Source organism: Bidens hawaiensis, unplaced genomic scaffold, assembly GCF_021521415.1.
Source record: "Bidens hawaiensis isolate Kalapana, Puna unplaced genomic scaffold, B.hawaiensis_p1.1 tig00008125_1, whole genome shotgun sequence".
NCBI lineage: Eukaryota > Viridiplantae > Streptophyta > Magnoliopsida > Asterales > Asteraceae > Bidens > Bidens hawaiensis.
In genome coordinates, this window is record NW_027491578.1 from 563,180 (window position 1) to 587,884 (window position 24,705).

Consider the following 24,705-nt stretch of genomic DNA (forward strand, 5'->3'; position numbering starts at 1 on the left):
ATAACATATACGTTAGTAACAACCAAACCTACCACCACACCAATACATTACTTTGAGTTTACCCATTATAATAAATCTATATGTAATGATTTTTTTTGGACTTAGAGACCTTAGGCCACCCGTAGTGGTGGTGGTATCCCAAGCGTTTTCCTCCATAACGCCGGGGAACACCACCCCTAGGCGTTTTGGGGGAGCGTTTTCTAAATAAGGCGAAAGTGGCACGAGTTTTGATAAAATTGTGTGTGAGGAGAGGAGATAGGGGAATAAATGTAATTATTGTAGGAGAGTTATGACGTTTTGCCCACTACACAACTTTTTGCAAAACTCTTAATTGATGACGGGGATGACACATGACGCAAAATGCCTAAGGACGAGCGCACAACTTATAACATGGATGTTTTCCTCCTCTTCAGAAATGCTCATTAATAAACGGAAAAAAAAAACTTAGGTAGTAAAGTGCAATTAGGTGTAAAATAAAGCCCCTGAAATAATAATTTGTAGTTAAGAGATTGCCACGTCACTAACAATCTGACGGTTGAAAGTAACGGAAGTTAATCCATCTTTCTTCTTTAACGAGCAACGACGTCCTCTTACTCCGCCTGTGTTTTATTAATCAATCGCAATAACAATCACATGGCGATGAAAGCATTAATCAGCGGAGGAGGTGGAGGCAACGTCATCTGTTGTAATCGGTTAACTATCTCCGGCTTAATATCATCGTTGAATCTCCAGACACCTCCACCTCACTAATCAGGAGGATCATTTCCTTCAAAGGCCTAAAAGTAGTAATTACCTTAAGTTTAAGTTAGTTACAGCTGATTCCTCGGTTCCTTCAACCGCTACCGGTGGTAAGTCCATTGTTGAAGACGATGAGTTTTCGCTCGCTAAGGTAACCGTTACTTTTTTTCTTTTTTAAGAATGAATGTATACTTATCTATTTATGCATCAAATTGCTATAATTTGGGGATAGATGCATGCATACTCATCTACATCCTAATTACAAGTTAAGATTTAATTATTAGATTTTAAAACAAATAGGTAATAAGATGATAGTATTTAGGGTTTTAGTGTGGATCATTGTTAATTCTCATTCAACCTAGGGGTGTAAACGAGATGAGCCCGAGCTCGACTAAGCTCCAGCTCAGTTCATTTTGATTTACGAGAGCTCGAGTTCAGCTTGTTTCGAGCTTTTTCTAAAAGTCCAAAAGTGGTCAAACTTAACAATACACAAGGCTCGTCAACGAGCCTGAACAAGCTTTCCATACAAGGCTTTAGCCCGGGCTTGATAACTAAGCGAGCTCTATTTGAGGCTCAGGTTTGGCTCATTTGCACTCCTAATTCAACCACGTCTCTAACCCTTTGCATCAGTATTCTTAAATTGCTAAATTGTTTTTTTATTAACTCTTTTCTGCAGGTATCTTTTGGTGTTATTGGACTGGGACTTGGATTATCACTCCTATCGTAAGCACCAAACACCATTGATCACATACTCTATGCTTTAAGTTTCATTTCCAAAGTAGTACATAGGTTTCATTTTTGACATCATGTTGTACACGCGTTACAGTTATGGTTTTGGAGCATACTTCAATATTCTCCCTGGATCTGAATGGTCTGCATTGATGTTAACATATGGATTTCCTTTGTCAATTATTGGGATGGCTCTTAAGGTAAACCATTAATATATTTATTATTTAGCATTATGTGGGAAATGGGAATTAACCTAATTGCAATATTGAGTTCTCATAAAGCATAAGTTGTTTGTAAATGCTTGCAACTTTCTAGTTCATGTCAATTTCAATAACTAGGAAATAATATATCTTATTAGTATTGTTTTTCCATGTTTGCAGTATGCAGAACTAAAACCAGTACCATGTTTGACATACTCTGATGCTCAGACACTGAGATAAAAATGTGCAACTCCAATCCTTAAGCAGGTTAGAAAAATTAATTTTGCAATATGATGCTAATGCTTTATAGTTAATACTTTTGACACGCGTCCTTTGTTTTAGGTTAGAGATGATGTTATCAGATACCGTTATGGTGACGAGCAACATTTGGATGAGGCTTTAAAACGTATATTCCAGTATGGTCTGGTAAGTTCTAGCTTTTACATACATCATATGCAGGCGTTTATTAGATGCAGCCTTTTCATATTACAAATAAATATAATTTCTAAATACTAAAACATGTAAGATGTAACCACTAATAATACACTTCATTATGCTATCAAAACTTCAACATTCTGCAGACTACAGTTATACACTGGTTAATGTCGGTATATGTCGTCATTTGGTTTAGGGTGGAGGTGTAGCAAGAAGAAATGCTCCAGTTTTACAAAAAATCCGTGAAGAAGTAAGCCTCTTGACTTTTATCAACATATTTTTAAAACCATTTCACATAACTGTAATCGAAGATGCCAATCAATTAACTTTTTAACCTGGGTATGATGATTTAGGTTACTGAAGATGGTAAATATTGCTTAGTGTTGGTGTTCGAGGCTAAGGCACTTGAGTTGGCTGATTTTAAGAAGAGACAGGTGAGCATTTTTAGCAACTACTAGAATATAATCTATACATAATTTTGGTATATTAATTAACGAGGCTTAAGCATATAAAAGATTGCAGTAGTTTCAGAGATGTTGATTTGGCCACATATGTACGCGATCTATAACTAACATGTCAAAACAATATTGTTTCACAGGAAAAATTTGCTTCCTTTTTCGGCCCGGGAATCACAGCCAAAGTTGGTGAGTTAATGACTCCTCGTTACATTTTTATTTTATATAAAGTTTTAACAATTGAATTAAACTAAGTTCATTGTGGATTGTATTGGATGCAGGGAAAGGAGAAGATGAGAATATGTATGATGTATGCCTTATCTCCAACACAACACTGTAATTACTCACATGCTCCACTATGTATCTCCATAGAACTAGATTATTATAACCTTGGAAAAGAAAACAGTACAGTGTATTCATTATATTGAACAAAGAATATATGTGATGATGTATCTATCATTCATGTTAAAGTTACAACAAAGCCGAGCTTTTCGACCAGGCCCGGCTCTAGCCCAAGGCAACCAAGGCGGTGGACTTAGGCCTCCACTCTTGAAAGGCCTCATTTTTAAAACCAGTAGGGGATTTATTTATCTATTCTAATATGTATCTTTCTTTTTAATTTTAAATTATTTTATTATGTCTTTCTTAATGTGAGCTGAGAGTTTTTTATTGACATGTTTGTTTTAATTGAATATGACGATATATAATTTTGTCTCCTGTTTAATTAACATTACCTATACTTTTCAACTTCAAATGAATATTTCTGGTTCTTTTGCAATTACGGAATTACTGCAAGGTAAATTACAAAATTACGAGTTTTTTTTAATAAAAAAAGGCCTAAAATTATTATCATATTTAGGCCTCCAATGAAGTTAAGCCGGCCCTGTTTTCGACAAGTAATTTAAACTCGAAACTTAATTTGAGGTTAGGGGTGTATGGAGATTATATAGACTTGATAGGGGTGTACATAGATGGAGATTATGGAGAATTAATTTTTATTTTTGTTCATTAATGTGAAGCATCAGATTCCAACCAATCACAACAGGCACTATTTCTTTGAAAAATAGCACTTCAAAATGAAATAAACTTTGGTTTTTTCTTTTAATTTTATGCAATGTAAAGTGGCCCCATTTTAATGTTATAGTGCCTTCCTACTCTCAAATTGGGCTGTAAGAAAACTTACAAAAAATAAAATATTTTCTACATGTGGGACCATGCAAAATATTTGAAATTTAAAAATTGACAAATGAAGAGTAACAAGGAAAATATTTGAGGTAGTAACTTGAGAAAGATGGGAAACTTGTGGTTGGAATACATAAAAAGGTTGGATTAATACATAGGGAAAGGGTCTTAAAATAGCCTGTTGCGATGGGAGCCGTTAAACGGGAAAATTTAATGTAAAAACGTTGAACTTCACTTTGCGATGGGGTTGTTAAACGGGAAAAAGTATACGTAAAAACGTTGAACTACACGTGCGCGTTGTAGCATGTTAACGTACAAAGTTTAGACTGAAATGTTAACCGAAAAATATGTAAAAGATGAAGAGTATTTGGACAAAAGTTAAAAGTGAAAAAGTATTAGGTTAAATGTAAAAGATGAAAGGTACATATCAAGTTGGTAAAGGCTCTTTCATTTGAGAGTGAAGACCATGGTTCAAAACCTGATATGAATGAAGATTATTTTTTAAAGTAATTAAAATATAGAAGTAATAATAGATGGATATGTGTAACTGCTAAAATTTTACAAAGTACTATTATTGTTTAATTAAAAAGATGTTGGTCATGAACTTTCTTGGTAAATAACGAATAAGTTGTTCTTCATTAGAAAATGGTACACACATAAAAGCATTATGTACAAGTAACTATGCAAGATACAATATTCATAACACATTGTACAAGCAATAATACACAACAAAGTTCCTAATATATAATTGAAGAGGTAGGTCCCAGCAGAGCCCAGTTGGACCCGCAAGACTCACCTCAAAGAGGGACGTCTGCGCAGTTGAACCCGCAAGACTCACCTTCAACAGGGACGTATGCGCAAAGGCTAAACTCGCAAGACACCTTGAAGAGAGACGTCTGCGCAGAAACCAACTGGATCCGCAGGACCCACCATGCTCAGAGACGTGACGTCCTTACGCGCAGTACGCAAGCTGTTCCCGCAGGAAAAGCCTCCCAATGGTCGACGTACTCCGCCTGTTCCCGCAGCAACGGATACTAGCCATCAGGGAAGGCTACCCGCGCAGCAAGGCTACACGCACAAGGCACTTAACTCTTAAATAATTCAGTAATGTCACCTGAAGAAGGAGTGAGCAAGCCGGGAACATTCCCGCACAAAGCCGGGAAAACTCCCGCCCAAATGAGCCAGTCCGTACGCTACTGGAGGATCTTTTGTACTGTACCTGACGAGGTATGGACAAAAGATCTGACCAAAGCTGCGACAGCTCACTGACAACAGTACAACGAGCAGCATGCTCTATTACTTAATGTCACTATCAGCCGCTGCATACTCACCAACCTGTCGTAGCACGTGCATAGCCTGCAGTTGGTGGAAAAGGAATAGTACACAGCCGGCCTGGTCACTATCAGCCGCTGCCTATCCACCAACCACCAGCATGGCATGTGCGTAGCCCACAGTTGGCAGAACAGGAATACTATTCAGCCGGCTGTACCTTCTTGGAAACCGACCTTCGGCTATAAATACTCCAACACCTTGGAATGGTATAGACACATTATCTTATGTTATCACATCTTATCTTCTCTAGCAATCTCTCAATATATACACTTATATTCAGAGCAATCTAGTCTGATTCTCACGCCGGAGGGTGGTCACAAGGAGGTACCCCCCCCCCCCCTTCTCAGTGACGAGCTCACGGTGTCTGTTTTGCAGGTCATCAGAAGAACCATCTTTGCCGGACCTAACCCCTCGTGGGAAACATCTATTTAACCCCAGATTATCCGTAATCTGCCCGGGGTCACTTAATGTTTCTTCATTGGCGCCATCCGTGCATAAAAGCTAGAACTAATTCATTTTCAGTTTTTTCAAACTTCTGGAAAGATGGTTAAGGTTACTCCACTGCCAAAGCCAGCGAGTGACCAAGAAATCCCGGTAATCACAACCCCAGCTACTGGGAGAAACACCGGCGAGCACACAAATTTTATGAACACTACCACGGTTACTCAAGCCGGGGCAAGTGCAGTAAATTTTACGAACACTACCCCGGTTACCCGAGCCGGGGCAAGTGCAGTAAACAATCCTTCACTGGGATTCACCAATACCCAGTTGGAGAGACAACAGACGAGGCTCCCCCGCCAAACACTCGATCAAGTTAAAGCGTGGGCCGAAGCATGCCAGAAGGAATTCCAAGCTGAGTTGGATGAATGCTTGCGTTCACTCCAACAGGCTGACGAATTCGGAAGCACTCAACAGCTCAACATGAGCAGTGAGTGCGAGTACTCGGACGGTGATTCGGAGGAATCCGACACCGACGCAAACCCTCGCCATAGGGCGAAAGGGAAGCGTAAGGAAACGGACTTCCAACCGAGAAGGAATTTTGGAGAAACCTTCAAACCAAAAAACGCGGGTGGAGACCCACGTGACTTCTCTAAAACCTTCAGACCAACCGCTGCAAATGCAGGAACCTCCAAGTTTGCAAGGGACATTGCGGAAGCAATCGCCCCAAGAAGTGCCAAACAGATGTCCAACATCGGCACTTATGATGGTATATCCGACCCAAACGATCATTTGAACAGATTCATAGCGGGGGCAACCGTCAGCAACTGGACGGAACCCACGTGGTGTTATATGTTCCAGATGACGCTGGTTGGAGCAGCCAGAGCGTGGTTCGACCGTCTACCGGTCCACCACATCTACGATTGCGCAGACTTCCAACAGAAGTTCAGCCAACACTTCAGTCAACAAAGAAGTACACTGAAGAGCAATGGACAATCCTCAACTGCATTCGAGAGGAAGATGATTCTTTACTAGACTTCATCACGCGCTTCAATTCAAAGAAGCTAAGTCTGGGCAGTATTAGCGAAGATCTTGTTCGCGCTACTTTCATCCAGGGCGCGAAAGACCCAGAGCTCATCCGCACCTTAACGAATAAAGATGGCATGCCACCCACATGGGATGCCATCATGACAGCAGCTAAACGCTTCGCGGAAACGGAAAAGCAACTGGGTAGAGACCTTCCCCAAAGCACAAACCTCTACACCCAGAAAACAAGAGAAAATAACGTCCTTACCGCCTGACTAAACAAAAAGAGGAAGCTAGGTATTTGGCAGTCAAGGGTAAACTTCGACACCTCATCCGGCTCGCACCCTCGGTTAGGCGGAAAGGACAACAGGCAGTCGTCGAACCGGAACCCCCGGTGGACGCCGCTCACCAAAAGCGTCATCGAGATTTTCGACACCGAGAGGCTCCCATGGCCAAAGGCTCCAATAATCCGAGAGCGTCACAACGCTGATCAGAGCAAATTCTGTGACTTCCACAGGACAAAAGGCCACACCACCGACGAATGCATAGACTTGAAAGACATCATCGAGACATTCGTCAGAGATGGAGAACTCGCACACCTCGTGGCGTAAAGGATGCTGAGCAGGCCAACGCGTGTAGAACCCCAGTTGGGAAAAACACGAAACTGCAGCTACAATGTTGGAGACTACATACTGCGTAAACAACGAGATTCCGAACCAAGTGCATATCGGCTCGATGGCACTCCCATCCAAACAACATGGAAGGAAGCTCAATTACACAGTGCATGTAGATCAATTCCAAACTTGTAAAAGAAAAGGCCCAGAGCCACTTCTAATGGAAATGATTCTCCTTATCACATTGACGCTGATAATCTTACATTTATACTTATGAACTTTCCACACTGATATGCCGGTCTTCACCGCATACATAAGTGGGGAAGTAAGTCGTTGCGTGTGGAAGGCGGCAAAACCCGCATAAACACAAAAAACGGCCAACCTTCACGCAGGTCAGTTATAGGTAAAGTTGGGTCATCCCACTAAATGAAAGTGCCGGTCCTACCCGCACAAATCATGATAGAGGAAACCGAACTAACCTATTGACAACCACGCGTCGAACGGTTAATTTATTCAAAACACTGATATGCCGGTCTTCACCGCATACATAAGTGGGGAAGTAAGTCGTTGCGTGTGGAAGACGGCAAAACCCGCATAAACACAAAAAACGGCCAACCTTCACGTATGTCAGTTATAGGTAAAGTTGGGTCATCCCACTAAATGAAAGTGCCGGTCCTACCCGCACAAATCATGATAAGAGGAAACCGAACTAACCTATTGACAACCGCGCGTCGAAGGGTTAATTTAATCAAAACACTGATGCCGGTTTTCACCGCATAAATAAGTGTGAAGAAATCGTTGCGTGTGGACGGCGGCAAAACCCGCGTAAGCACAAAAAACAGATGAGGACAACCTTCACGTAGGTCAGTTATAGGTAAAGTTGGGTCATCCCACTAAATGAAAGTGCCGGTCCTAACCGCACAAATCATGATAGAGGAAACCGAACTAACCTATTGACAACCGCGCGTCGAACGGTTAACTTATTCAACACACTGATGCCGGTATTCATCGCATAAATGTGAAAAGTCGTTGCGTGTGGACGGCGGCAAAACCCGCATAAACACAAAAAACAGCAAACCTTCACGCAGGTCAGTCATAGGTGAAGATTCGTCATCCCACTAGATGAAAGTGACGGTCCTACCCGCACAATCATAATAGAGGAAACTGAACACTAACCTATTGACTACCGCGCGTCGAACGGTTAACTTATTCAAAACACTTTGAAAATTGCTAAGTTCAACTAAAGTATGCACGAGCGAATCATATATTGTTTATGCGGCAAAACAAGTGCCAAATTAAGCTATAATATGCATGAACAAGTCATATAACATCTATAAAGCAAGTCATCTAGTGAAAGTGGCGGTCCTACCCGCACAAAGATTTATACATTCCATAAAAATTCAAGTATTACAAGAATGGCCGGGTATCTACCCGCCTACAAGAGTGTAAATCTATACAAAAACATAAACCTATCCTAACAGTGGGAAGGGATCTAAAGGTTCAAGCTTCAGGACCACTCCCTCAAAACCCACTTGTACCCGCACCATCAGTTGGCTGTGGCGGTTCAAGGAAGGTCTTGAGAATGGTTAGCCCATCATCAGCAGCAGCAACTTCGTTCACCTTCTCCACCACCGGGTGCGGGAAGGCGGCATACTAGTTCACTGCTTGGTCATATACAGCTTCAGTATCCACATCATATAAAGGGAAGTTGGAAGGCGGGATGCCCTTCTCAACGAACCCTAGACCAAGCAGGAAGCCAGCCTTTTCCCCATCCTCATGAGAAGCGTTGAGGGCTGCGCTCATGGCATCGTCATATGATGTGTCCGTGAAGACTCGATGCACAACCTACAACAAGAAAAAATACCAAGTATCAAAACCTTTTCTAAGTACAAAGGAAAGCGTAAAGACGTTATGAAGATAATCTTACCTGCGACAACGCTTCTCGTAGAAGCCATTCCTTGGTAACCAGAGCCTCCTTGAGGGCAGCTTGAGCTTGGTTACAGGCGCGTTCGGCTTCACTTTTGTTATGGTTGGCAAGCAACACTTTCTTAGCAGTAGCCTCTTCAACGCCCTTTAGCTTACGCTCAGTATGGTCAAGCATACCCCTCTGGTCCAAGATCTCTTAAAGCTTCTTGGCGTCTTCCATGGCCAAGGCGTCATGAGCCTGCTGGAGCCTCTCTAGTTTGGCTTTGAGCTCCTCATTCTCGGCGCGTAGAGGCTCCGCAACAGCTTCAGCCTTGGTGGCCCTCTCGGTTGCGTTCCGCGCAGTTTCCTTAGCCAACCGAAGCTGTTCATTAACAGCTTAGGTAGCCTTGGAACGGGCCTCGAGACGGGCCTGAACTTCAACCTCAAGGGCCTTGAAGGCCTTCTCCTTCTCCGCAGCAATGGCGGAGAGTCTCCTGTTCTCCTCTCGGATAGCCCGCGCCTGAGCTACTTCTTGGATACGAGCCGCCTTTAACTTGTCGTTTTCACGACAAAGCAGCTCGACGCGCGGCTGCATCCGGGCAAGGAGAATTCGAAGCTCGTTTGTCAGCCTACCCTCTTGGTAGCTCGACATAGCTTCCCCCAGCGCCCCACTTGGAGCGGCGTGGCGCGTCCACTCGACGCAGTCCACAGCCGTCCGAAGGGTTGTTCCTCGGCGGATGTTCCAACGTGGAACATACACTTCATTGGAATCTGACAATGTAAAAACAAAAAGCAGTTAGGAAAAGATGATATAAAAAAAAAGAATAGGCCAAAATAACCCTACGCACCTGTAGGGTCGACAACAGGCTGGTAGCCGCCGAACCCATCACCCGAACCTAACGGATATCCATCCAAGAGGTCAGGCAGATGGGAAGGAGGCAGAGATTGGCTAGAAGCCCCGAACATACCTGCTGAACTGGCCGGGGACGAGGTAGTCGCCAGCGCCGGAGGCACGGTCGAAGCCGCTGCGGTAGAGACCATCGGAGGTGAACTCACAACCGTGGCCGCCGCTGCGGAAGAACCCGCAGAAAATATCACCGTCGGCTCAGTGAAGGATTCCGTGAAGATCGCACTGACAGCCGGCGGGGATGATGTTACAGATGGAACAGTTGCCTCAACCGAGTGAGCAACTGAACCAACACTTGAAGCAGGCGCAGCCGCCTGGGTCATCGCCTCGGGTAGGTTGACTAAACCTACCGTCATGGGTCCACAGGTGCTCCTCCCCGCTCCACCCCGGAATGCGGTTGCATCCACGCCTGCATGAAGACAACATATTTAAATATAATGGCGGAAAGATATGAAGTTAAAGTTAAAGTTTACACTTACGAGTCCTCTTGAGCTTGAAGGTGCGAATAGGCGGGGACGAACCCGATGGAGCCGGCCTCTTCACGCCGGTCACCGTCGTTGTACTAGGTTGCCCGGAGGTGACAGCTGTCTCAACCTCCGGAACAGTGGTCTCATCACCACCAGGGTTCCCCGCCACCTCGTCACTCTCGGTCTCCGACTCTGACCGATTCCCCTGATCGGCAGTGGAGGCAACCTTCGCCTTACCCTTCCCGCCAGCAGCCTTCTTCTTCCGCGTGAAGAAAGGACCATCTGCGGATTCCTCATCAGAAGATGACAAAATTAGAGGAATTCCAGCAGGTTTAAGCATTGACAGGGCGAGGGTTAAATAACTCCTTACCTGGCCGCGTGGCGCTCATAATCGGGTGGCCCGGCGGGTAGACCTCCACAAACCGATCCGCCGTTTGCTCCAAGATGGGCAACTCGTTCTCATCAAGAGCACGGGTACCCATCCGAGCGGGACCACCAGCTTCCCGCGGATGCAGGAGCGATTGTAGGTCGTTTCCCTCTGAAAACAAAAGAAACAGTTAGAAGAAAACTTTTAATCAGCAAAGAAGATAAAGCATACCGTAAGGGATAGAGTTCAAACCGTATTCGAGGACGATGGGGATCTGTGGCGCCTCCGCCCCAGCATCTTTCCACACCCGGCTCATCCCGAGCATCACTATCCCGGACTCCGCAAAGCGGTAAACCAGAGATTGGATCCGGGAAATCTTGGCAAACCATTCCGCCTCCTGGTAGTTGAAGGCGTGAAGGCTGGGGAGTGCTCTCCCGTTCTTGAATGTCATCGCAATAGGGACGACACGTGCAGAGATGTAAAAGAACTCCCGCTTCCAAGACCGAAGACTGCGCTCGGTAGCACAGATCTTCAAACCCTTGATCCGAGTGACCAAGGTATACCACCCCTGGATGCACCTCCAGAAATAGAAGGTCATCAGGCGGTCGACATGGGGCTCCACGCCCAGAATGAGGCACACCCATTCAAAATGGCGAATCTTGGCGATCGCCATTGGGTGTACCTCCGTCAGATGCACACCGTGTCTCTCCAAAACACGGTACACAAACTTCGTCAATGGGAACCTGAGATTCCCATAAACGAAGAATGCGGCATACACCCTTATCTTGCCCTTGGGGGCATCGTACACCGTCTGATGAGGCTTAGGAAACTCAGGCTCGAGCATGAACTTCCTAACAATGTACTGGTACACGTCGACGGTAAGAGCACACTGGCACTCACCAGCAGTACTCATATCGTCCTTATCAGAAGTAGACGACGGATTCTCGGCATACACGTCAGACTCCTCGGCGGTAGCCTCAAGATCATGAACGGAAGACATGTTTTGAATGTAAAGGAACGATTTCAGGAGAATGCTCGACAGAAAAGTTAGAGTATTCACCGGAAATCGTTTAGAAGAAGAAGAGAGGTGAAACTGTGAGTTGAGATGCAACCTCTCCTCCCTTTATATACTCATCGCAATGAATGCGATGAATTTAATGCGGAAGAGAGAGGAAAGCTCAGGTGCAATGAAACTATGACACGTGGAATATGCAAGCTGGCAACAACTGTTGACAGGACGCGTGCCGTAAACTTCGCGGCCACGCGCCCGAAAACTCGCGCCCACGCCCCTGAAAAAGCGTCTGGAATGACCATATACTGTCACGTCGCCATAACTTCCTGCACGTCCTGACACTGTCAGAAGAAACCGTCGGACGACGTTTCAACAGTTTGGACTGTTCTTATCCTTTCACCAACTCTTCGAATTTCAAAAAGATTCAAAAAGATTCAAAAGTAAGCGGGACTATACCCCTTACCTTGGCAACCAAGTAACTATAAGACAGGTGCGAGTACAGTGTTAAGGCAAAACCCTTCACATACTTAGCACCCGCAGGGAATTGAAGCCAGGAATACCTTGGAAGTAAAGTAACTATAAGACGAGTGCGGGTACAGTGTCAAGGCAAAACCCTTCACATACTTAGCATTCCGCAGAGAATTGAAACCAAAAAGGATCTTCTGGGCCATGCTTGCGGAAACGGGAATAACATCCCCGCATAGCGGGAACGTCGAGAACTAAATTGTTTGAAGCTCCAAGATGGAATTGGTTGTTTAACATAATTGATCACTATGTTCAAAACTACCAAAACCTCATAGAGAATCTACACAAGTGGAACTCAACGCTCCTGACTTGCGAGGAGGTTACAGACCTACCCGCATCATACCCAAAGATCAAGCAGAAAAATCGGGAATTTCTGCACGTGACATTAGGACTTCCGCGGGAAGAATCCCCATGGAAAACCTTAAAACTAAACCCTTTTCAAAACCCTTTGCTTAAGTCCAAAAGTTCACCTCACTTATTAACAATTCATGAGAAGAACATTGGACTGGGGGGACTTGAAGAGGTAGGTCCCAGCAGAGCCCAGTTGGATCCGCAAGACTCACCTCAAAGAGGGACGTCTGCGTAGTTGAACCCGTAAGACTCACCTTCAACAGGGACGTCTGCGCAAAGGCTAAACTCGCAAGACACCTTGAAGAGAGACGTCTGCGCAGAAACCAACTGGATCCGCAGGACCCACCATGCTCAGAGACGTGACGTCCTTACGCGCAGTACGTAAGCTGTTCCCGCAGGAAAAGCCTCCCAATGGTCGACGTACTCCGCCTGTTCCCGCAGCAACGGATACTAGCCATCAGGGAAGGCTACCCACGCAGCAAGGCTACACGCACAAGGCACTTAACTCTTAAATAATTCAGTAATGTCACCTGAAGAAGGAGTGAGCAAGCCGGGAACATTCCCGCACAAAGCCGGGGAAACTCCGCCCAAATGAGCCAGTCCGTACGCTACTGGAGGATCTTTTGTACTGTACCTGACGAGGTATGGACAAAAGATCTGACCAAAGCTGCGACAGCTCACTGACAACAGTACAACGAGCAGCATGCTCTATTACTTAATGTCACTGTCAGCCGCTACCTACTCACCAACCTGTCGTAGCACGTGCATAGCCTGCAGCTGGTGGAAAAGGAGTAGTACACAGCCGGCCTGGTCACTATCAGCCGCTGCCTATCCACCAACCACCAGCATGGCATGTGCGTAGCCCACAGTTGGCAGAACAGGAATACTATTCAGTCGACTGTACCTTCTTGGAAACCGACCTTCGGCTATAAATACTCCAACACCTTGGAATTGTATGGACACATTATCTTATCTTATCACATCTTATCTTCTCTAGCAATCTCTCAATATATACACTTATATTCAGAGCAATCTAGTCTGATTCTCACGCCGGAGGGTGGTCACAAGGAGGTACCCCCCCCCCCCTTCTGTGTGACGAGCTCACGGTGTCTGTTTTGCAGGTCATCAGAAGAACCATCTTTGCCGGACCTAACCCCACGTGGGAAACATCTATTTAACCCCCAGATTATCCGTAATATGCCCGAGGTCACTTAGTGTTTCTTCAATAATCATCATATAATGGATAAACCTATGTGACTTACTCTGCATGAAAATAATGAATATAGTGTTCAAAAAATGTCGCATACCATCAACTTAAACTGCATGGCTTTTAAATACAGTGTCTCGTCAATGATGCATGGAGATAACAAGGGAACGTTTTGATCTGTTTCAAAGTTAGTCTGCGGCTTCATGTATCAACTCCCTTGTTGAATTTAATAGAATTAAAGGCTAGGAGAATGAAGTTATATGATGCGAGCACATGTTAAAGTGAAAATTTGGTCTTAAAATGCCGTTTAAAAAAACAGTTATCAAAATAAACAAGCAATCTCACAAACTCACCAAATAGACCTAAACCACAAACTTAATATCATATTTTTCACAACTCCATGTATAACAATTAACAAACATCTTATAGACCAAATAACCTTGACTTTGATAACAACCAAAAGCCTATATAGGTTACAAAAGTTTGTTTAAATTCATAAGTCTAATGAAACTGTAATCATGAACTCTACATAGACAAAACACAAATCATCACTGGCTACAACAGATATAACCTACATCCGATATAAGTCATCAAAATAACATAGTATTCGCCAATATAAGTCAACAAAATATGCAGCCATGTTACACCGAGCACACCATCCCCTAGTTTTTGTAGTATTTTCTAAATCGCGACCTGCAAAATAATATTATCTCGTTAGCGGTCTATAATATAACATCGATAAAGAAAGAAAAAGATAAAGAGAATATGAGTTGCCACATTGCCACTTACCGCAAGACATTTATGTGTTTTTCAATTACATCCATCTGTTCATCATCATATTCAAACCATTTATCAACCACTTCAACTGTATGATCCCCAGTTCCTATATCTGTGTTTTAAGAAGCGGTTACATTGATGGTTTTATAAATTTTAAGGAAATAAATAAAAACCTTCATAAAACTGCAACTAAATCTTACCTTGAAGAAGAATGCCAGGTTTCTCAGAGCATTTTTTCAATCTCCAGTACATATGCCCGTTGTTGTCCTTGAAAATTGGCTCGACTCTCACAGCATCAGGCCTCATTTTATCTACAGTCACAAATTTTGTAATTATATAATCAGCATATAATTTTGAGATTTTTAATTATATAATTACGGATCGTCATATACTTACCTAAGGGGACCATTTCTTTACATGCAAGCATTTCAGCATGTGCTTCAGCTGCTTTAATCTTAATCTTAGAAAGAATAGCATCATGTTCCTTTAAAGTAATAGGAACGCCTTCGTTGGCTACAATTGCTTTAGCAATCTCATCCTGCATTTGCTGCTTTAAAGTTTTCTCCTATAAATTCAACAAAACACGTTAGCTCATTAAAATTAAAAACAAACTAATTCAAATGTTATATTTTCTTTTGAATGAACTATTTATACCTTATCTTTTGCAACGGAAAGTTTCTCCTTTGCTTCCTTTTTCTTTTCAGCAAACTTCGCATTTTGATCATCAATCCAGTTTCTTATTTTTCTGTTGAATAACTTATACAGTTACGGTAACAGCAAGCTAACATAAATCTTTAATCATTAAAGTGTGCATATTAATCTTACTCAGTCTCAAGAACTTCATCACACAAGAAAACTAAGACTTTAAGTTTCGTTGATGATGCCAAATCATCATATCCACCAGCTGTCAAGTCTATAGACTCCATATCCTTTACTTTTGATTTAGAAATGCAACTTTTTAGAGCTTTCAACCATGAATCATTGCCATGAGTCAGATTTGATGTTGGTGAACTGAAAGATTATGCATCCATAAAAATATCATGATGTAAAATCATACACTACTATACTAATTAACAGAAATAAAGTCTATACTCTGATTCAGATTCAGATTCTGATTCCTCTTGAATAACAGACAGCAACTGAATATGAAACTGGATTACTGAAGTAAACTTCCCACGACGTGTACTTCGCCCATTAATTAGGTCTCTCAGAACTGCTTCAGCCTGTCCTTTTTTTAAATCTAAAGCCTGCCAAAAATAAGAGAAATATGATGCTTTAAGTTAATTCAAAAAGACACTTAAAAGTTAAAAGTTCATATAATACAACTTGCCTTTCCAAAAGTAGAACAAAATTCTAACAATTGCAATGCATTACCAGCATCTTCTTTTGGGAGGTCAACTCCAACTACAGTTACCAACTCAGTGCCAGATGGCAAAGGAATAACAGACTCAAACAAGTTTAAAGTAGTCTTTTTTGCTATTAAAGATTGGTTATCCTCCAACTGCTGGTTTGTGTCTTGATCTTGAATAATATTATTTTCTTTAACTTCATTTCCTTCAACAGTCTCCTTTGACTCTTTTGTCTTTAACTTCTTTTGCTTCTTCTTGTTTAAAGTATCATTAGTCTCAGTTACAGAAACATCAATAACTGCATTGCCATCAAGTTTAACTTCAGGTCCCTTTCGCTTAACTTTCTTTGGTTTTTGCTCAACCGCATTTCCCTCAACAGTCTCCTTTGACTCTTGTGTCTTCAACTTCTTTTGGTTATTTTCATTTAGAGTATTGTTAGTCTTGATCTCTAAAACATCATTAGCCGCATTGTCATGAGGCTTAACTTCAAACCCTTTTCGCTTTACTTTCTTTGGTTTCTTCTCATCAGGTAACGGGACTGAAACCGGAGGATTTGCATTTAAATCTGTCTTGCCATCAAACAGATTTTCCTTACCTGGCTTTTTTGGTGACTTGATAGCAAGTGCCTGTTCAATATTAAAACTTGAATAAATTTCCATAAATAAACTTGTAACTACTAATAGGATAGCACAATCACCTCTGCTGTATCAGCTTGCTTTTTTGGTGAACCGATTGTTTCTTTCACTCGCTTGTAATTGCAAACATTCTCATCGCCTTTTGCAACAATCATGTCAGAAACAGAGGAAAATCCACCTGCCTTTGCCATTGGTGAAACCATACCGGTGGGCATCTGACCACGCTTTTTCCTATAGTTCAAAAGGGTCTTAGACTTTACTTTAACTTCACAAGTCATAGATAGAGATAACAAGGTTTCATAAACCTACCTACAGATGCTACAATTGCAATCACCTCTACACTTGGGACAGTCCCATTTGTCCAACAATGCCACATCTTCAACTTTCTGGCCGTACCTAGATAAAGATAGAGCATACACATCAATAACAAAAACGATAACACAATAGCTTTAATCCTAAAATAACTTGAAGTAATAAACCAGCAAATAATTTGATAAAATCATTAACAAAAGATAGAAAGGTTAACCTGTTCAAGAGGCATGTGCAGCAATACTTGATGGGGCATGGCTTAGCCTTTTCTTGATTCTTGCAGCTAGCAAATACAGCATAGGTCTTCTGTCGACACTGTATAATATGCAATGTGTTAATAAGATACGCAATTCTAATTCCTAGGTTAAAAAAACAAAAAAATGGGTTAACATTATTAATAACAAGCAACTGGCTGCAAGCTAAATTGAAGATTTTCACGCAATAATAATCATAAACCAAATTAATTTGTTCATTAAGTTATAACAAAGCACATATGATTATCAATCTAGCAATTTAGATACAATTGACCTTTGACCCATAAGTAGTCATATATGATATTATTATTAGATTCGCCTATAAGGTCCTACAATTAATTTGAACATTGTGCTAAAACTAGAAACAAAAAATACATCATCGCAATCACCCATCATACTGAATATCTGCCTTAAATCGTATTCGATTCTTGCAGTTAACACATACAGCAAAGGTAATATTATATGTGTTAATAACAGACAAAGAACTTTAACTTCTAGGCGAAAAACAAAATATAGACAAATAATACTAATAACCCTAATCATATTAAAATCATAAAGACATAACGTAACACACTAGCACAATAATTTCAGTGCACACTTGACGGCAACAATCCCAAACAATACATAATATCTACCATAAATCGATTCTAAATCATGAAAACCAGAACATACAATCGATAACGTAAACCCTAACACTGTAATTAAATACATAATCAATTTAAACACACTTGACGGCAACAATCACAAATCATACATGATATCTACCATAAATCCTAGCACGATAAATTCAGTACATACTCGAATAAAACATAATTGATGGCAACAATCACAAATCGTACATAATATCTACGGTAAATCGATTTAAAACCGTGAAAACAATCCATAATGTAAACCCTAGCTCAATAATTTCAATACATACTCATAATTAAACATACTTGATGGCAACAAACACAAATCGTACATAAAAATGTAAAATCCTCCCTAAATCGATTAAACAGTACATAACGTAAACCCTAGCAAAATAATAATACTAATAATAATAATAATAATAATAATAATAATTGCAGTATATAACAAAATAAAAGAAAACAAACTTGATGACACGTGGTTCCGTTCTGAGAGTCGTAAATCCGGCCATGAATAACACGAACGCCTGGATTACTGTTCCTCTTCAGCTGCGGCTTAGAGGTAGGGTTATTATCGAAATTCATCACCTCATCCGTGGCTTCCTTCACCTCCAGACTGCTATTATTATTATTATTATTAATCGTCTTTTTAGTCTTCTTGTTGCTGTTGGCTACTGGAGATGGTAGGTTGGCTTTGGAGTTAGGGCTTGCAGCTAACGCCATTGGTGGAAGACTATTTGGATCTGATAGTTTGCACCAAGTTATAATATAAAAGTGTGGTAATGAATCAAGAGGTTTTATATAGCGTTTTGGTGATGAATTTTTTCAAATGAAATGAAAACAAGGAGGGAGATATTTTGGGGTGAAGGCGGCAAATAAATTTTGGAATATATTTTAGTTATTGGTCCTAGGGTTACCAAATTTGATGATTGTATATCCTGTTAAGTTTTACTTTGAATAATAATAAAAAGGTAAAATTCTAGCTTCGTGTAAATTTAAGAAAAGTTTTAACTTCATTGGTGAAAGAATTTACGTTTAGGTTAACCCAAATTCAACTTGTTTGTGAAATTTAGTGAAAACTGACTCGAACTCATCTAGACTACACTCAAACCAGCTAATTATTTACTAAGTTCTTGTATCTCATAAACTCACACGTCTGACCAAATTAATTGCATAATCTAACTTGTTTAACTCAATGCGTGTTCGAGAGATTTAAACTAGACTCAAACCGGAAATTTTGTATTAGCTATTAAGTTCTTGTCTCTCATAAATTCACACCCCTAATCAGATGTATTACAACTTAAAGCTAAAACCAACCTCAAGCTTAGCTCGTTTAGAGCTCTACCTGTAAAGCTACAGCTCGACTCAGCAATAATTGTGTAAAACGAAGCTCAAAGTTCAATTAAGTAGTAAAGTTTCAAACTCGAACCTCAGCTCACTTACTATTTTATTAATTATAATTATTACCGAGCTCATGCTCCTTTAAAACGCCATTTGTAAGATTTAGACTCGACTTGAGAGTAATCTTTCAGGCTCGAACTCATAATGGATTCAATTTACTAAACAATATATTATGTTTTACTTGTATATTTTATATATTTAACACTAATATGTTAAATGTCGAACTAAATAAATGTTTGTTGTAACTTGTAATAGATACATGTAGAGGTACAAAACCAGGTTTTTTCTCAAATCGAACCGGGTTCATCGAAGCCTGGTCAAAACCAATTTGGGTCAAACCGATTCGGTTTAAAAACTAACTTAAGAGCAAGAAAGTTTGACCTAGTCCAGCTCGGTTCGGTTCGGTTTAGAGTCGGTTTACCAAACAGTTTGGTCCCTGAACCAGCGGTTTGGAACGGGTTTGGGTGAAACCGCTTTTACTGTCAAACCGGTTCATTTTGGTTTACATAGAACCGGTCCTAAACGGTTTGTTTACACCTTTAGATACATGAATCATTTTTATGGCTTTAAATTTCAATTGTGCCTCTCTCGAACCCGAATTTCCACGAAAACAATTACTCTCTCCGTCCCATTTTAAATGTCATGGGATCTAAAACACACAAATTAAGAAATGTTTGATCATTTTATTTTATGAGCTGTAAAATGACAATAATATCATTTAAGTTATTATGACTAAAAACCATTTTTCTTCCTTGGCTAAAAAATCCCTCTATGTAATAGTAAGGGCACAATTGAAAATTGAATTTATATGTATAGAAATGATATTTAAATTGAGACAACCAAAAGTGAAAAAAATGGACATTTAAAATGGGACGGATGAAGTATTAATTTTTGAATGTAGATTGAGTATTCAGTTCATATCATCTCAAATTAATTTAAATTTGACACGTCGTGTACGGCCGTACGCCAAACCTTAACAAAAGTAACGATGTAAAAATAAATTGTATAAGGGAATGAATTATGCATATATGATTGCTATAGACATGAAAAGTATACACTCAATACAAATTCGTAAAACTATATAAAATAAAGTATCCTAATGTTGTACTTTTGTGTGCTGTTTTTTTTTTCTTTTTTAATGTATGCATCTTCACTTACATTAAAAAAATAAAATGAATAAAGGGCTAATAAGAATAAAAAAATAAATCCAAAGATTAACCTATGAAAGGACATTTCTTTATTGTAGATTGTTACCGTAGTGTCAACTGATTTAATATATATGATAATTTGTATGATTATGTAAAAAAAAAAAAGGTGTGAAGGTAAAATATTAAAATGTGTGGTGCTTGAGTGGGAAAACATGTGGGACGAAAATGTGCATTGGAAACTTGTATATAAAGAATCAACATAAGTACCAAATGGATTATTCTATTGATCAATAAAAATTAAACTATATGAACAATCATGAGATCATATAGTGCAACAAAAAGAACCATAAGTAAATGAATAGGGAAGATGTGAGACAACCCCGTTCTCATAACTAATATATGGGTAATCATGGTGGCCATTTACCTAGGCATGCCTCTTGAATTTGATTATGATTGTTTATAAACTAGTGTTCTTCCCAGCGCGTTGCGTCGGGCAGGTCGGTAAAACCCGAGCGATGATAAAACCCAGACGTTGATGCGGTAAGTCTACACGAGTTCAATCAGTTTCGGTTACGTGTGTTATTGTATCGGAACTAAGACAAAACAACTATACAAATTGGGGTGGACCACTGGCGTGACGTCGGTCGGTAAAACACGGTCATTGATAAAACCCGACCGTTATCGATTCTCGGACGTTGAGGTGGTGAGTCGACGCGAATTCGTCGGTTTTCGTCATGTCGTTACGGTACCTGAACTAAAAAAACATCAGCATTTGGTCGGTTTTCGTTACGGTATTGGATCTAAAACAAAACGCGGTGAGTCTAGGTGAATTCGGTCGGTTTTCTTCGCGTTCGTCACAGTATCGCAACTAAACAAAATAATAAAAAAAGAACAAAAAGAAAATTGGCATTCGGTCATTTTTGATTACGTTAATTACAGGCCGAAACAAAAACAAAACAAAAACAAAAAATTAAAAAAAAAACAAATAAAATTCCACCAATTCGGTGATGCAAAGTGGCATAATGTGAACTTTTAGGCACCAAAGTTGCAAAATATTATATATAATAATTATATCCTATATGTATAACAATTAGTTTTTGTTGTTTGAGTGTGAGAGTTTTAGTGATTACACACTTACAAACTAAGTTGTGCTAGATAATGTTTAAAAAAGCACATCAACATACGTCTTAGAGACTGGCAAGGTACCAAGTGGTTTACGGGTGTACCAACGGAAGGGGGCGTCAAAAGACTATATATTTTGTCCTATAACTTAAACAGGTTGTGTGTTATATGTCAAAAGTTAGAAGAAAAACATGAAGAGATATAAGCATGATGTTTTATAGTTTAAACATAGTATTTTAGATAGATATATGTAATGTTGGTTATAAATTATAACTTTACAATATTAATATGCGAAAGAATAAAATAATCAATATATTGGGTTAATTGGTTAGTGAAATGTGTGTCGTGTTCGGGTTCATGTGTTTGACACAATTATCATGTTCCTATCGTGTTTTGGCTCACGTCAGGTTTTTGGGGTCGTGTAGAGTTCCACCAACTCACAACCACAACCCATTTAACACCCCAAACATCATAAGTTCTTAACACAATCTCAAACAGCATTTAATCATTTCTAACACCAACAAAGAGACAACTCTTATATTATTACATAAAACTCACTCATGGGTCTCTTGCATGTGTTAAACATAATTGCATGGTTCGTTATTATAGAGCAAACTCATTATATTATTCCTTAAAACTTATACATGGATAACTTTTGCATCTGTTGCATTTATAAAGAGCTCATTATTACGGGACAAGTCGTTATTACGTGACTTAATTCCTTAACTTAAACATATCAGAAAGTGTGTATTTTACCTCATCACCCATTGTTTGCGACATCAACACCGACAACACACATTGATCATTAACGCAACTAGATTATGTGGCAAAGACTCAAAACGGCTCAAGGATTTGTTTAACTATGAATTTGGTTTATGCCCTCCCCATCCACCCCTCACTGGCAAAGTAATGAGCAACGACGAGGTGACCAATCTACGTTCTTCGCCTCTGTTACCGAAATAAAGAAGTTGATGGGGGGAATTCTTCACATATGTTCAAGAATCACGACCAAAGAATGCTTTGTGTCTGCTACTTGAGTGTTATTTATGTATTTCCTAGTTGAAGTTAAGATTATTATGTTGGGTCACAGGTTCAAACATTCTATAGGTTATCATTGTTTAAATACAAAATAAAAAAGTTAAATGCCATTAAGTAGGGACAAATCCAAAGTGTCTCGACCCCCTACCTAGTTATAGTCCAATAATCACAATGAACGTCACATACCAAAAATGCCCGAAATTAAAACTTTCCAAGAGTTGAGCCACTCATGACCAAAATACATTTTGTAGAAACGTTCATACCAAAAGGGTACACAACGATTTCTTTACGAAAAAGATTTTCATAAAAAAGTCCATATGACTTGGTTTTTGTTGGGTACAAAGTAAACAAGATTTGGATTTGGGTCACGAACAATAAAACGAGAAATAAAAACAGTAATAAGCATACATGATCCCACACACAAAAGAGGACCTAAAAAACCAGAATTCGATTAAACAAACTCAAGTCCTAATCGGAAACAGTCGGCAGCCACAAGTACTTGAACATGTTTTAGATCTACTTAGTGCTAGCAGCACCCAATGATTGTGCAAACATTAAGAATAAATACTTGTAATAAGATACTGATGTGTAGTAAACAGACCCTTGAATATCTATTATTGAGCTTCCTCGGGTTTTGAGGATTCCTTGATCTCATCCCCACCCTCATCCTGCAACACAAACAAAACATTAACCGTGTTAAAGACTGCCCATAAAATCGCACAGGGTACTTTAGACACTTCACAGGTAAGCAGCTATGTTTAGCTTTGTGGAGGAGTGTATAAGATATTAGGTGGGAGAGAGAGATACTGTGATATCAGATGTCCACAAAGTGAGATTGTCACGGAGAAGTTGCATGATCAATGTGCTGTCCTTGTATGAATCCTCTCCCAATGTATCCAACTCAGCAATAGCTTCATCAAAAGCCTGTCATGAAACACAGAAATTTAAAAAATATGTTCACTTTTACTATTATACACTATGTCATAGCTCAAATCAATTTTGCTATTTTCTGCTGAAAAGATAATAATCAAAATTTCCAAAACACTCCACCTAGTAAACACAATGTCACAGCCATAACTAACCTAACTATTATGTTGGTTTGACTTGTTTAGATAATATAGAGAATTGAAGCTCAATCATAATCAAATTACCTGTTTAGCAAGGTTGCAAGCACGGTCTGGTGAATTGAGAATCTCGTAATAAAACACTGAAAAGTTAAGTGCAAGCCCTAGCCTTATCGGGTGAGTGGGCGCCAAGTCAGCTAGAGCAATATCCTACAACACAACAGCAACATACCATGGTCACAAGTCAAGGTATCAAAACATGAAACGAAAAACAATCACCTACCTGAGCGGATTTGTAAGCTAGCAAAGTACTCTCAGCAGCCTCCTTCCTATCAGCACCGGTCTTAAATTCAGCCAAGTATCTAAAGTAATCACCCTTCATCTTCAGATAAAAGATCTTTGCCTCTGCAGATGAAGCAGAGGGAACGAGATGAGAGTCCAGAAGGCCCAGAATACCATCGCAGATTTTGCTGAGTTCAGTCTCGATTGTAGCCCTGTAATTCTTGATCTGTTTAACATGATCTTCATTTCCACGGCTCTCTTCTTTCTGCTCAATGGAAGATATTATCCTCCATGATGCCCTCCTGGCTCCAATCACATTCTTGTAAGCCACAGAAAGAAGATTCCTTTCCTCCACGGTTAACTCCTCGGTATCCACAAGCTTCACAACCTTTTCCATAAACTCAACCATTTCTTCATACCTTTCGGCTTGCTCTGCCAGTTTGGCCAAGTACACATTTTCCTCACGTGAAGCTTCGGTTGATGCCATTTGATTGATTAGTATAGGCCTGAATTTGCAAAACATATCATGTGGTTTCAGTCACTTTAGGGTTTACAGCAAGTAGATAGACACATAAAGGCAGATCTAGATGAACAAACTCAAGCAATTACATTTGAATCAACCGAATAATTTAGGCTTTTAGCCAACAAATATGTGCAGATTACTAAGGGCTGGCAAAACAGATCTAAATGTTTAAACAGGTCACTCACGAAACAATTAACACGGGGGCTAAACACAAATGTGACATGATAAACAAATCGTGTCAGTTTCTTCAAACATGAACATAAACCTGTTTATAAACGTGTTACACG

General features: G+C 40.2%; 2 protein-coding genes and 1 pseudogene across 3 annotated transcripts; 1 reads left to right on the top strand and 2 right to left on the bottom strand.

Annotated features, from left to right (window-relative positions):
• Positions 1–633: 633 nt before the first annotated feature.
• LOC143637106 (uncharacterized) lies at positions 634–3,013 on the top strand (annotated as a pseudogene). Its single transcript, XR_013154375.1, has 9 exons — positions 634–889; positions 1,415–1,461; positions 1,565–1,667; positions 1,848–1,934; positions 2,010–2,093; positions 2,299–2,352; positions 2,456–2,536; positions 2,701–2,746; positions 2,839–3,013. The product of XR_013154375.1 is annotated as an uncharacterized LOC143637106 (transcript).
• Positions 3,014–14,223: 11,210 nt separating this feature from the next.
• LOC143637155 (uncharacterized) lies at positions 14,224–18,567 on the bottom strand. The gene is made up of 12 exons (XM_077104603.1): positions 18,309–18,567; positions 17,178–17,275; positions 16,961–17,047; positions 16,714–16,882; positions 15,998–16,642; positions 15,760–15,914; positions 15,493–15,678; positions 15,322–15,412; positions 15,064–15,232; positions 14,868–14,978; positions 14,680–14,779; positions 14,224–14,583 (listed from the first exon to the last, which is right to left on the bottom strand). Exons 1-12 carry the CDS (start codon positions 18,561–18,563, stop codon positions 14,553–14,555), a joined length of 2,097 nt encoding a protein of 698 aa, XP_076960718.1. The 5' UTR covers positions 18,564–18,567; the 3' UTR covers positions 14,224–14,552.
• A 4,348-nt stretch (positions 18,568–22,915) lies between these two features.
• LOC143637156 (14-3-3-like protein) lies at positions 22,916–24,529 on the bottom strand. The gene is made up of 4 exons (XM_077104604.1): positions 23,897–24,529; positions 23,701–23,823; positions 23,357–23,473; positions 22,916–23,217 (listed from the first exon to the last, which is right to left on the bottom strand). Exons 1-4 carry the CDS (start codon positions 24,416–24,418, stop codon positions 23,164–23,166), a joined length of 816 nt encoding a protein of 271 aa, XP_076960719.1. The 5' UTR covers positions 24,419–24,529; the 3' UTR covers positions 22,916–23,163.
• Positions 24,530–24,705: the final 176 nt, after the last annotated feature.